Raw genomic sequence first — 13,240 nt, forward strand, 5'->3', positions numbered from 1 at the left:
CACAAGAGATACACTGTGATGTTGCTTAGTAATCTTACGGCAGTGAGTAGATTTTTTTATACTATAGACCAATTATGTAAGACATTATTTAAACATTTGAGATCTCACATGTCAGGATTTGCAACTTTTTGGACTTTCATAACATGGTAATTATTTTAAGCATATGCTATTAAATCAATAAAATATTCAAAATAGCTGCAGCCAAGGGGTTTAAGTGGGTCAGAAAATCATTATTTCTTTTCTTGTTATCATTTTGTATGCATTTAAATGTCAATAAAGCTGCAGTTTCTGTATTTTAGCATTTGGCTAAATAACAAAACTAAAACGAGCAGAACTGCTTTGCATTGCTTTTTGTTTTCTGTAGTGGCAGATGATTGCAAGTTCATTGTTTAAAATAGAGGTCCACAAGTATAAGAAAATTCAATTTTCATTTTATTTCACATGCCTGTAACAGATTGTGGATAGGAAGAAGAAGGGTTATCTTGTTGAGTTATATGGTTATTAATTCATATTGTGACGTAACCGTTATCATCATACTATAATAACTGCAGAGTATGCATGTCTGTATGTTTATCCCCAAACTCCTCCTGATGACTGATTGGTACAATCTAAGATCCCAATATTTCTAACATCTACGTGGTTAAAATATTTACTTCAAATAAAAGTACTCTGTCTTTGTATCAGCATATAAAAACAATGGTTTATGAGTGTACACTCCTGTTTTTATGTACAAACATAGCGTTTGCACATTCATAGGCATGTTACACGTACAATTTAAAGCTTATGATAGGGTTTAATTTTCAAAAACAGGCAGGTTTTTATTTTCTATCTGACGCCCCTTTACAATTCCATGGCATGAACTGAAGGGGATAAAGGGTCACGATAGCTGGGAGATCGAGGAGAATCTTTCCAGGCATTTGCTTGCTACACTGAAAGAGCCATGCTCATGTAACCATACCAAGTTGATTCTGTTCATCTGGATGTAGTAGTGAAACTCCCAAATCTTGGGATCCCAAATCCCAAAAGGTTGATTCTGTTCAGATGAACGAATCAACCTTTTGGGATTTGGATGATTGAGCATGCATCAAGACATACCAAGTTTGATGCCGGCATGGGAAAAACTGCCCGTGGGATGGGTTTTTGCTAATATATCAAATGATCAACTGTGTTGCATTGGTCAAAGGGCTAATGTGAGGTTACTGAACTAAGTAGTCTGCAGTATCTGTGGTAAGGCTTACAGTAAAAACTAAACTGGACTAATGCAGAAGAAGGCTAGAAGTCATCAATTTGAGTTTAAGCTCTTTAGCATCACTTGTCAAATTCCACCTTTAATCTATCGTTAGATTTTATTATTGATTTTACAGTAGTTATCAATACAAAACCTGCCAGTATATTCTAGGATGTAGTTGGCTAAATTAAAAAAAGAGCTGTAAACTTCAGTCTCAGATGAGTCAAATACATCTCTGCCCACAGAGAAACTCAATCCATATTTTTAAAAAGGCTGTTTATAAATTACATTTAAATACGGAATCTACATATTTTGTTTTTCTACTATTAAATCCCTGATGCTAGGTCAGAGTCACTTTTTACCTTGCTTCGCATAGTGACGGTCCGAGCTAATGCTAGAGAAATAGATTTTAAGGTGTAGCAGAGGTAATGAAATGAGAGGACACCACTGACCCGCTGCAACAAGTCACTGAAGCTAGTGACCTCACCCTGTCTCACACTCACAGTTTCTGGATACTAGCCTCCACTCACACAACTTCACTGTCCATACTGTCTGTATGCTAGTGCTGATAGGCACAGTGCGGTTTCTCCTCATCACTAATCTGCTGAGCACGTGGTGCCCGACACTCATGGACAAACCCGCAATATGTCTCTGGTAGGAAGTACGATTGCTGCGTGAAAACCCTAGGACTTCCTGTCCCTCTGCGCTATCGGGAAGTACAGACTCAGCTCACAGTGGAGGGGCATACGCTTACACACATGCACAGACACTTACACACATGCTCCCCCAGGGCAACAATGACTCAACAGCTTAGTAATCAACCACAAAGACACACACTGTGCCGCAGCTTTACACCAGCAGCATCAAAACAAAACGAATTAAGTTTGGAGGCTGGTAGGCAAAAAGCATCCTGCATTGCTGTTGCAGAGCTCTTGCTCACAAACCGATCTGTCCCTATACTATCGTAAGATGTTTACCTTACACTTTAAAATCCCATTAGATTAATATACTGTGCTTTATTAATAAAAACAAAATTGAATTAAATGACTTTGAGTGGAGAACTGTTGTGATCCACACTGGTAAAGCACATCCCTGAACCACGCCCTGCATGTCATGACTCATCAGTCCCCCTCTGTTGTCCATCCATGCCAACAGGGAGTGGGAAGGGAATGAGAAAGACAGAGAGAGCAAGACAGACAGAGAGAGAGAGAGAGAGAGAGAGAGAGGGAGGGGAGGTCATCAACAGAAGAATCAATGATGAGGATGAGAGGAAAGAAGAAAAAGAGATGCTCATGCTGAGAAACAAAAGAGAGCAACAAAGACGTGAGCGCACTGTGGGTGGGACTCACCAGCTCGACCGAACCATAGTGTTTCCTGCTGAAGTCTCCACGCCTGCACCCCAAGTCCTCTGAGGCAGAGCTGTAACACAGAGGAACGGTCAGACTCAGATGCATGTCCTATGTGCTCTCATCACATACGTATACAATGCATAAACTGTGACATTGTTCATACACAAGTGGCAGTTGCAGCATCTGTTTTTCTACAGTCTCTTTATCATAATATACATAGTATATTATTACTAGAGAACACCTGTTTGTGTTTGTGTGTGACTCACCATTCTTCACATTCAAACAGTACATGGTTACAAGGCAATGCATGCAAAGAAGGCATCTGCACAACTCGGTAACCTCTTTAGCTTCTGTTACTGAGCTGTGTTTTCCACCGATGAGGAAGACCAAAAAGAAAAAGAAGAGCTATCTGACTTGATTGGTAAAGTCCTACGAGGCCCCGTGAATGGAGAAGCTGGAGACCACAGGTAACCCTAACCCTGCTAACTCTTTCCACATGCACGTCCTGCTTATTTTCCTCTGCTAACACCTATGTTTGGGTGCGCTGATACAATGATCCTGCCCATCAATGTGCTTAAATTTCCAGCTATTTCATCACACCGTGAGATATTTTGGCTTATTTATGCATATCTATGGTCTCAGGTATGTACTTTTACTGCTTTAAATATTTATTGAATGACAACTGCATTTGAAACACTCACTTTTCAGCTACATGCTTTGAGGACAGGCAGTAGTGAATCACACTACAAGAATAAGTCATTGGAGCCACCTGAGGCTACTGGTACTCATCACTTAACCGCTTAATGCATCGTGTCCTCCATACTCACAAGCCACCAGTCAGTCTTGTGTCACATATAAACAATTTCAAGTTGGCTTTATCAAAGTATTAAGTATTTATCAATGCATTATAACACACCACGAGCTGGCTCCTCTCACACTACTATCTCACTTTTCATCTAAGCACCACCTGGATAATTGTAGGAAAATCAGGGTGACTAGGTCAGTGGAGCTGCCAGAGGATAGAGCCATTTAATTATTCATAGTTGCCTATTACTTCTTTTATGCACTATGCTCACTAAAGGACTATAATATCATTTATTAAGTATTTACTATACACTCACCAGCTACTTCCACTGCTTATTAATGGATTTAGGCATGAAACATGGTCAGGACAACCTGCTTAAGTTCAAACTGAGTATCAGAATAGGAGGGAAAAAAGGTGATTTAAGTGACTTTGAAAGGCGACATTAACTCAAACTAAGGTATGCAGAATAGCATCTCTGACTGCATAACACGATCAACCATTAAGCAGATGGGGCACAGTAGCAGAAGACCACTGTCAACAACAGAAGTGTAAACAACATGATATCCCGCTCTGTATCAAAGGTTCAGGCTGGTGCTGGTGGTTTAATGGTTTGGAGGATAGTTGCATCCCATCCCTTTGTCCCAGCATGATAACACACCATGTCACAAAGCTCAGATCATCTCAATCTACAGTGGGGCAAAAAAGTATTTAGTCAGCCACCGATTGTGCAAGTTCCCCCACTTAAAATGATGACAGAGGTCAGTAATTTGCACCAGAGGTACACTTCAACTGTGAGAGACAGAATGTGAAAAAAAAAATCCATGAATTCACATGGTAGGATTTGTAAAGAATTTATTTTAGGTGGGGGAACTTGCACAATCGGTGGCTGACTAAATACTTTTTTGCCCCACTGTAGTTACCTGAGCATGACAGTAAGTTAATTATACTCAAAGAACCCCCACAATCACCAGATCTCAGTCTAATAGAGCAACTTTGGGATGTAATGCAATGGGAGGTTGGCATCATGGATGCACAGCTGACAAATGTTCAATAACTGTATGATGCTGCTGAGCCATCATGTACCAAAATCTCTGATGGATGTTTCCAGCACCATGTTGTATCTGTGCCTTGAAGATTTAAGGTAGTTCTCACGGCGAGTGGCCAGTGAGTGTCTAAAGAAAAAAAAAAATCAAATCCATATTTTCCACTTGTTGCCACTCCTTCAACATGAGTATGGGTAAGTAATCATCTTCTGCTTGTATTCACATTGGATTACTAGTAAATGTGAACTGTGTACTGTAATATGGGAATTCTATGTGGGGCTGTCTGTGCTTTTATATTATTTGCCCTTTCCAAATTTACCATTTTAACTACTGCTTCTTGCCCTTTGCACAGGATATTGTTTAGAGGTAGGATCAAAAGTTCCGAGGGGAATAACAGAAACTGGGGTGGCGGGTGAAAGCAATGAAGAGGGCAGGGGTACAAAGGTGAGACTCTTAGAGTTCAGGCGGGAGTCAGCGAAAAGGTTGCCATGACCCAAAGGGCACTTCTTTCCATTTTCAGTTATCCTACTTGTCCTTTTGGTCATTGGCATTAAATTCATATTGCGTCTTTCCTTCTTATGGTTTTCTTTTCTTTTCTCTGTCTGTTTCTCAGTATGGTGTGGCTGCCAGCAGCACAGTGACTGACCCGGGAGCTGTGTCCAACTCACTTCTGATTGAGATGGGGGTCCTGATTGAATTAGGCTCGAGTGATAGATGGAGATTGGTGTGGAGAGATGACTGCTGGTGATACACACTCGCACAGAGTTGACACAGGGACAGATTCAAACCAGTGCGCGCACACACACACACACACACACGCACGCACGCACGCACGCGTAAAAGTTAAAAAAAATACTAATACAAAAAATTTAAGTGTTTCTCCAATATGAATAACCTTATCTGGTCCTAAAAGCATTATAATGGAGACATAAAGTAGTATTGCACAGAAGGGACAGAAAATAAGGAGCTGTTTTCTCTCTGGTTTAAGGAAAAATAAAATGATGACAAATTGAAAACACTAAAACATGCACAAGCGTAAGTTCTCCAATTTTCATTCTAGTTGAGATATAGATGAAAAGAGCAATAGCAAAAGAGATCTGAGTCACTAAGCTTATCACAGCATAGCTCGGACTCGCAGCTATAACATATTTAACACGTACACTGCACTTTCATGAATGTCATCATTTAACACTGAGAGGAAGTAAACAAGTGGATTTCTTTCCTCTCAGTGGTAAGTAAATTACAGTGAAAGCTGGTCAGTCATTCAAGTGTTTTTGTGATTATAAATGTCAGGTTTGACACTCGGTGCTCCACACAAAAGACCGAATATTTTTTTCCGTCCCTACAAAAACTTTGCTACGAGACTCTCAGTATGACAGCACTGAATTGCCCTACAGTACTGCTGATACACCCATGTATCACTGCTTATTTTTAGTCATGACAATCGTGTTATTATCGATCCAACGTTATCCATGTAGAAGATATTCTTAGTAGCAATTTAAAAAGCCTCAAATCTTAAAGATGAATTGAAAAGACAAAGCGAGCCCAGTAGAATTCTAAAACGATCAATTAATTTGTCTATTCACAGCAGGCAGCGTTCTCAAAGTTCCCTTTGTGACGCTTTATTTCTTTGGAATGCTAAATGTCATAAGAATCTAGTTAAATCCCATTAGCAATAAAACCATTTATGAAGCAATGGCACTGCCAAATAGATGTGCAGTGCAATTCGTCATGCCGTGCAGTGTCATTCCCTTCCTCAAATGTTAATCAGAGAAGTTCCAGAAAGAAGAGAAGAGTGGCAGAAACAATGCCTCTCTGTCTATAGAATTTTATAAGATTAGACTGAACATAGAGAGCTGGATAGATGGATGCTGCTACAGTACCAGTTCATGCTCACATATGAGACATGTTTTTCTTTACAAGCATACGCACTGAGTACACACGGATCTGGGCAAATATCTCACAACTTGCAGTAACACTACAGATATAACTCTTGGGGAGGAAGTTTGTGTGGAGTTAAAGTTATTCGGCTGTCACGCAGCAACTGTGTGAAAACTGAAGTTGCATGTTCTCATCGGTACAGTATGCTAGCTGGTGCTTCAGGACAAATTGTTCAAACACAAGCACAAGTGTGTGTGACCTATCACAGAACTGCTTAAATCTTTAAAGGCTTTCATGATTTTATACATTTAACTTATGAGATTAGGATTAGAAGGCAAGGGGTAATCCATCTTCTGATAACCAATCACATTTGAACGGGATCATACTGGGTGCAGTAAACAATCCACAATAAGGAAAAAACATAAAGATTGCAATTGCCAAATTATTATTTCCACTGTGGGGGGAAATAATTATTTGATCCCCTGGCGAATTTATAAGATTTCTCACTTCCAGAGATAAGAAGTCTCTAATATTTATGATAGTTTCATTTTAATGGATAGAAAGTGTTTTATTTTGTTTTTTCTGGATGTTTGGTTGATATTCTGACTGGCTTTGTACACGTGTCACACAGATTACAACCAAACCTGCACAACACTGGAATGGGCTAAAAGACACTCACGAAGAGGCTTGGCGAGAACTTAACAGCTATTGACGCGATTATTCAAAAATGAAAGAAGTATAAAATGATCAATTGCCTTTAAATTGGAGATCAATGCAAGATCTCGCCTTTTGGGACGAGGATGATCATGATAAAGGTGATGGATCAATCCAAAACTACACAGCAGGAGCTTGTTAATGATTTGAAGGGACTAGAGACAGTCACCAGGAACATCACTGGGAACACACTACGCTGAAACCAAAAGAATTGATAGAGTTTCTGTAAAGAGGAGTGGGCTAAAATCCCTCCAGGGATGTCTGCAAACCTGGTGACAGACTACCAGAAGAATCTTACAGCTGTGAACAAGGATTTCTCTACTAAGTTCTGGCATCAAAACCATATATAGTCTCACGATGCTGCTGCCTTTTATTAGTTTTTCAAAAGTCATCTGCATAGAAAACAATGGTACAGGAAGTCCTCACCTAGAGATCCACCGGCGACACCAGAAGCCCCAAAATATTAGCCATTGTTCCTGAAAGCTAACTCAACCGATTAGCTGATGGGTGCTCAGCTTGATTCAGTGAATAACAGTGTGCTATTAGCTGTACACCTTCCACATTTTGAATATCTTGTGTTACTGTGTATCATGTACCACGATTGCCTATTATGACCCCCATGTTTAGCCTCCTCTTCCTTTTTGGCCAACACCCTCTATTTCCCTTTTACCTCCATTTAACTCCTCACTCTGTGGTAAGGTTTATTTGTCTCTGCAGACAAGCTAAAGGCAGATGTAGGGCTGTTAATACATAATGCCCACTCAGGCTTAAAGGTTGCATTTGTGTGTGTGTGTGTGTGTGTGTGTGTGTGTGTGTGTGTGTGTGTGTGTGTACACTACAGGATGTATCCATCATCGTCTCCTTACACTCTCCCATCCCTCATTCTTGCCTCTTCTACAGAGATGCGATTAAGAAAGTGGTCCAGCACAACAATACCTTCAACTATGTGTGCCGTGGGTTTTTCTGCCCATAATGGGAGTTGCTGCCCTTCACTGTACCTCTGAGAGAGAGGGTCATGAAAGGGACTCTATCTTGGAGGAAGGTGATTAGGTGAAATTACCTCAACCATCTCCTTAATGAGAACCACTGCATCTCCCACTGAAGCTCATTTTGTTCATTTTATTAGTTTGGTGCTTCCAATGATGATTCTCATATTTTAAGTTAGGGCTGAACTGTGCGAAAGATGCATGTACAAGTGGTTCTGCATGCAGAGTAATCAAATCTTTACAACTGATATTTTTTGACTTATTTTGATTTGTTTATTTTTTTCAAAATCTCATAACCTCCATAATGCTCAAAGGGAAAAACATTGTTGCCAGACCGAGACTACATCTTCGTATGTTCTGGAAAACACTTGTAAAATGAAAGGTATTTTAACACATGTGTGAGGTGTAGCCGGTTGCTTGTTTGTGCTCAATGTGGTTTCAGTCAGACCAAACAGATAAGCAACATTCATGCTGTGCTAACAAACTATTAGAGAGGTGGAACAAGCTGCGGGAGTGAAGTGCCCTGAATGTGATGAGGAACATGTACCTGTCAGAGAACAGAGCTGCAGGAGTGTAACACAGACAGGATTTCAAGTATATTCCAATTTATACACATACTCACTGGCAAAATATAAGGTACACCTGTTTAACTGATTGTTAATATAGCTATTCTTTCAGCCAATCACATGGGAGCAACTCAGTACATATAAACATGTAGACATAGCAAAGGACGACCTGTTGAAATTCAAACAGAAGAAGCAGAAGAATGAAAAAAAAGGAGATTTGAATGTGGCTTCAATGTTGCCAGTTCTACATCCTGTACAATCCTGTGAGCAGCAGTTCTCTGGGTAAAAATGCCTTATTGACCATAGGAGTCAAAGGAGAATGACCAAACTGCCTTAAGTCGATAACGAACCAATACTAACTCAACCACTGGCTACATCCAAGGTATGCAGAAAAGCATCCCAACATGTCGAATCTTGAAGTAGATGGGCTGCAGAAGGAGAAGATCATACCAGGTGCCACTCCTATCAGCTAAGAACAGGAAACTGAGGTTATGGTTCATGTGGGGTCACCAAAATTGGACAACAGAAGAAAAAAGGAAAAGGAAAAAGGCTGCAGGGCCTGATTAGTATCGAGTTGTGCTGCAACATTCACATGGTAGGATCAGAATCAGTTGTAACCAACAGGAATGCATGGCTCCATTCTGCCTTCTATAGCAAAGGTTGAGGTTGGTGCTGGTGGTGTTATAGTGTGGGGAATAGTTTCTTGGCACACTTTAAACCCCACTCTTATACACCACATCCTATCCGAGTATTGCTGCTAACCATGTCTGTCCCTTTATGACTACAGTGTACAGATCTTCTCGTGGGTGCTTCCTGCAGGATAATGTGCGACGTCACAAAGCTCAAATCATCTCACACTGCCTTCCTGTACATGACAGTCTGTTCACTTTACTCAAACTGCCTCCATAGTCACCAGATCACATTCTAATAGAACGTGTTGGAACAGGAGATCAAATCATGGATGTACAGCCAAGAAATCTGGAGCAACTGTGTGATGCCATCATGTCAGTCATGATCATGTATAAGGAATGTTTCGAGCACATAGAATTAAGGAAGTTTGGTAACTAAAAGGTGTCCAACTAAGGTGTACTGGTAAAGTGTATCCGGTAAGGTAACCAGTGAGTGTATTTATATATTTCATAACAACATTAACTCTGAAATCAATATAGATAGTTAATCTATATACCATCCCCCCACCCCTACTGTCTGTGCCTGTAATGCAGTGTACTAAAAGTGTGTACATGATGAACTTTACATCTGCTTCACATCACCTTGTTTGCATCAGAGCAGCTAGTCCACTTTCAGGCTTGTATGACTGGCTGTAAGCCCATCAAGCTACCTCACTCTCCTGACATGGTGTGTCATTACATGGTTTTGAGATATAGCACAGCTGAAATTATAGTCCTGCATTTGAAGCCACCCATATGTTTAGACATCATAGCTTGAACTCTGCACCACAGCAGTCCAGACAATCACTTTCCAGCAGCATAATGGCTGTTAGCCAAAGCAAAATGACTTTGAAAGCTCAGAGCAAAGAGAAATCGCTTCGAAACGAACAAGGTAAGATGGATATTCATTACTCAAGTGCTGCCCTCAGTAATGCAGTACAGGAGAGGTTGGAAATTGTGGTTTCTGTCACAAGACAATGGACAGCAGCCTTTGAAATGGAGTGAAATGTAGAGTACACCCATCACACGAAACCTCCAACTGCTCCACGAGACTAAACCAGTCATTTTTTCCTATTACATTAAGCACTGTGTGACTCTTTAATCACAACAAAATGGGATTTGTTTATGAGAGAAAAAGATGCCAACAGGAGCAGGAACAATGCCAAACAAAAGACTTTTGGGGCCGACATAAAATATCCATTAGCTGGTACACAATTCAGAAATAATGTTACTTTTTGAAGGCTTTCCGACACAGGCTGTCTAACAACACATGAAGAAAAACTATAAATATTAGGAATTACTGCAAAAATATGATGTTATACTACCAACTGGAAGACTATTTTTGGGTAGTATGAGAAATTCCTTAAACTAATTTGTCAATTAAGCATTCAGTATCCCAATTATAATTTCATATTGTGCACTCCAGGATGTGATATAGAAAATTTGCATGTAAATATCAAAGTGAAGTTACTGACAGAGCTGCATAGCACACTACAGTATATGTATGCAAAGTAACTGCTACTCATTAACTTTTCTATAAGGACTTATGAATTATTCCCAATAAAACTAAGTCACAATTTGCAAGAGTGATCACTGAAAGCTAAGATGATGCAGAAATCACACAAAATGGGGCAAAAAAAAAAAAAAATCCAGATCAGCGATGTTAGAAATCATTTTAAGAATGGACATTTCACAGTCATCTTCACACAAACGCTGCAGTATGCTGCTGGCACCTCAGAGTATTTCCTATACACCCAGTCTCTGTGTTCAGCTGTCACTGCAGCCCAAAGCTTTCCCTTTTAAGCTGCTAAAAGAGCCGCAGCGGTGGCATTTCCCATCTGTAAAAAAGAAGAAGAAGAAGAAGAAGAAGCTGGAAATGAGCTTCCACACAGTAAGCAGCCTTGGACTACATCTAAACTCAGCTGCTCAGCTTAAGCCAGATGCCTGCCTTCTGTGTGTCTCACATATGTTATACTGACACAAAGCCAGAATGCCGAATGCACCTCCACACCTTGAACTGAAAAGCAGGTTATGAATAATTCACATTTTTCCATGCACATAGCGCCTGTGATGTCTGTTCTCTCGGGCAAAAATGAAAGAAAATAAATGAACCAATTTGGTTTGCTTCTGTTTGTTTTTAATTTTTTAAAACTAACGACAGTAATTCGTTAATTAAAAGCTGTACGTTGAGAAGCTTTTTACTTCCAGACTGGAGACTTGTGGATTCAGCGGCGCTTTTAGTTAACAGAAGTAAACGAGCAAAGACCGATAAATCATGCACCTCACACGTAAAGTAGCCAGAACTCGACCAAAACCTGTCAGTTAGTGCACAAACAAGTCGCGGATCTAGCAGGTGCCAATGCGCACCGACAAATGGTGACAACGCTGGAAGACACCAGAGCAGGTGTTTCCAGCCTAATTTGCGTTCAGCTGCGTAAAATATGCGAGTGCTGGAGGAGATACGATAGCATGCAATCAACAGATGAGTGAGCGGCATTCACACAGGTATGAGTGGGATTTAGGTTGTTTTTTTGTTTTGTTGTTGTTTTTTTACCGCTGATTGAAAGTCAACAGTTTGTTAGAGGATGGATCCACACTGCTCATGTCCCCATGCGATGTTAGTCCAGCGGACAAGGCGACAGCAAACGGCAAACGGACGTCTTCCTCCACTCCTAACCCGCTAAGAGCGCTTGGTCATCACTGCGGCGCAAACTCCGACAACTGCTGACCAAAAAACAAAAAAGCCCCACGACTGGTATTCCAACTGCTTTTTTTTTTTTTTTTTTTTTTTTTGCAGCTCTTCAGTGCCTTTCAGAGCCAAAAAACTGTTCACTGCGTGATAGTGAAGCGGAACGGATCTGCCATAGGAGCTGTGCGTTTACTGTGTGGTCGCCCTCGCTCTCTCCCTCTCTTTCTCTTCCCCCTTCTCTCTCTCTCTTACACATAGACTCTTCATCAATGGTGCATTTCAAGTGGACACAATTTGTTGCTTGAGGCTCTGCAGCAAAAAGCACCATTCAGAGCGGCTTATTCTTCTCCAGGTTGATGCCGCTGTTACCTCACTGTCAATTATGCCGTGCGCCAAGCTTCAAAGTGATGTTCAAGATGCATGACTTCAGGCTGAGGCTCACTTAAGAAAAAAAAAAATGTGGAGGGAAATTAAATTTTCGATCTCTTAAGTATCACTCCTGGTACGTAGCAGGAAATGGTCTCCAGTGTAGCTTTAGTCAGCTTAAACATGTAAATTGGAAATGTTTGGCTGCCATTACTTCCTCAAAAGTCACAGGCTCGGAAGTTTTAACTTAAAGATTCATTATTGAAAGAGTTGATGTTACTGCATCTCACTGGTTGTCTATAAATGACGAACAGTTTTGGATTGCCAGGTTGTGAAAAATACCGCTGTTGTTGCCAGTTGTAGTAAAAGATCCTGCCAAGTATTTTTCGACAACCTGGCTACTAAAATGATATTATTAATAATGGATAGAGGCCGATTTATAAAGTATTGGTAAATGAGTGAAAACATTAAAAGAGATTTTTCTCTTTCGCTCTATAAGTCAATCACTAGTGCACAACATGCTCTGGGGGACTCACAGAAATCTGGCCATAGACCAGGTATGGTATACCCCAGTGTAAGTAATGAGGGTCTAACTCCACATTCTTTATTTTGCATGAACAAGCACTGGATTAAATCTTTTTTTTTTTTTTTTTTAAATGAATGTGATGCTGTGAAGATTAACTGGTTACAGAACAAAGAAACTGTGTTGTGGCTAGGTGCAAGACCCAGCTGATTTGAGTAAACCAGACCAGTGACATCTCAGTTAGCTACAGCTGGATCCATCAGTTTTTACACTTAACAAAAGTATTGAATTAAGTGTTTGGGAATTATCAACATTTTCTTCTATACAACTCAAATTTCAGACAAAGGAGAATGGACTAGACTTAACAAAAAAACAAGACATTTATTGTGGCTGATAACATACATGAACAAAACAGGGAAACC

At 40.3% G+C, this 13,240-nt stretch overlaps 1 protein-coding gene across 4 annotated transcripts in view; it reads right to left on the bottom strand.

The window, feature by feature from the left end:
- garnl3 (GTPase activating Rap/RanGAP domain like 3) overlaps positions 1-13,240 on the bottom strand; it is an 87,559-nt gene that overhangs the window by 50,224 nt on the left and 24,095 nt on the right. For 3 of the 4 annotated variants that reach the window (XM_086301198.1, XM_086301200.1, XM_086301197.1), the window contains exon 2: positions 2,578-2,647. In XM_086301198.1, coding sequence (XP_086157324.1) covers positions 2,578-2,647 — 70 coding nt within the window. Of the gene's footprint in view, positions 1-2,577; positions 2,648-11,794; positions 12,023-13,240 lie in introns of those variants that run through there. The other variant, XM_086301199.1, reaches the window with a different exon arrangement.

Source organism: Aulonocara sp. 'chitande type north' Nkhata Bay, linkage group LG7 (genome assembly GCF_057382095.1).
Source record: "Aulonocara sp. 'chitande type north' Nkhata Bay isolate Kocher_YH1m ecotype deep benthic linkage group LG7, A_spYH_male_GT1.1, whole genome shotgun sequence".
In the NCBI taxonomy this organism is placed as follows: Eukaryota; Metazoa; Chordata; class Actinopteri; order Cichliformes; family Cichlidae; genus Aulonocara; species Aulonocara sp. 'chitande type north' Nkhata Bay.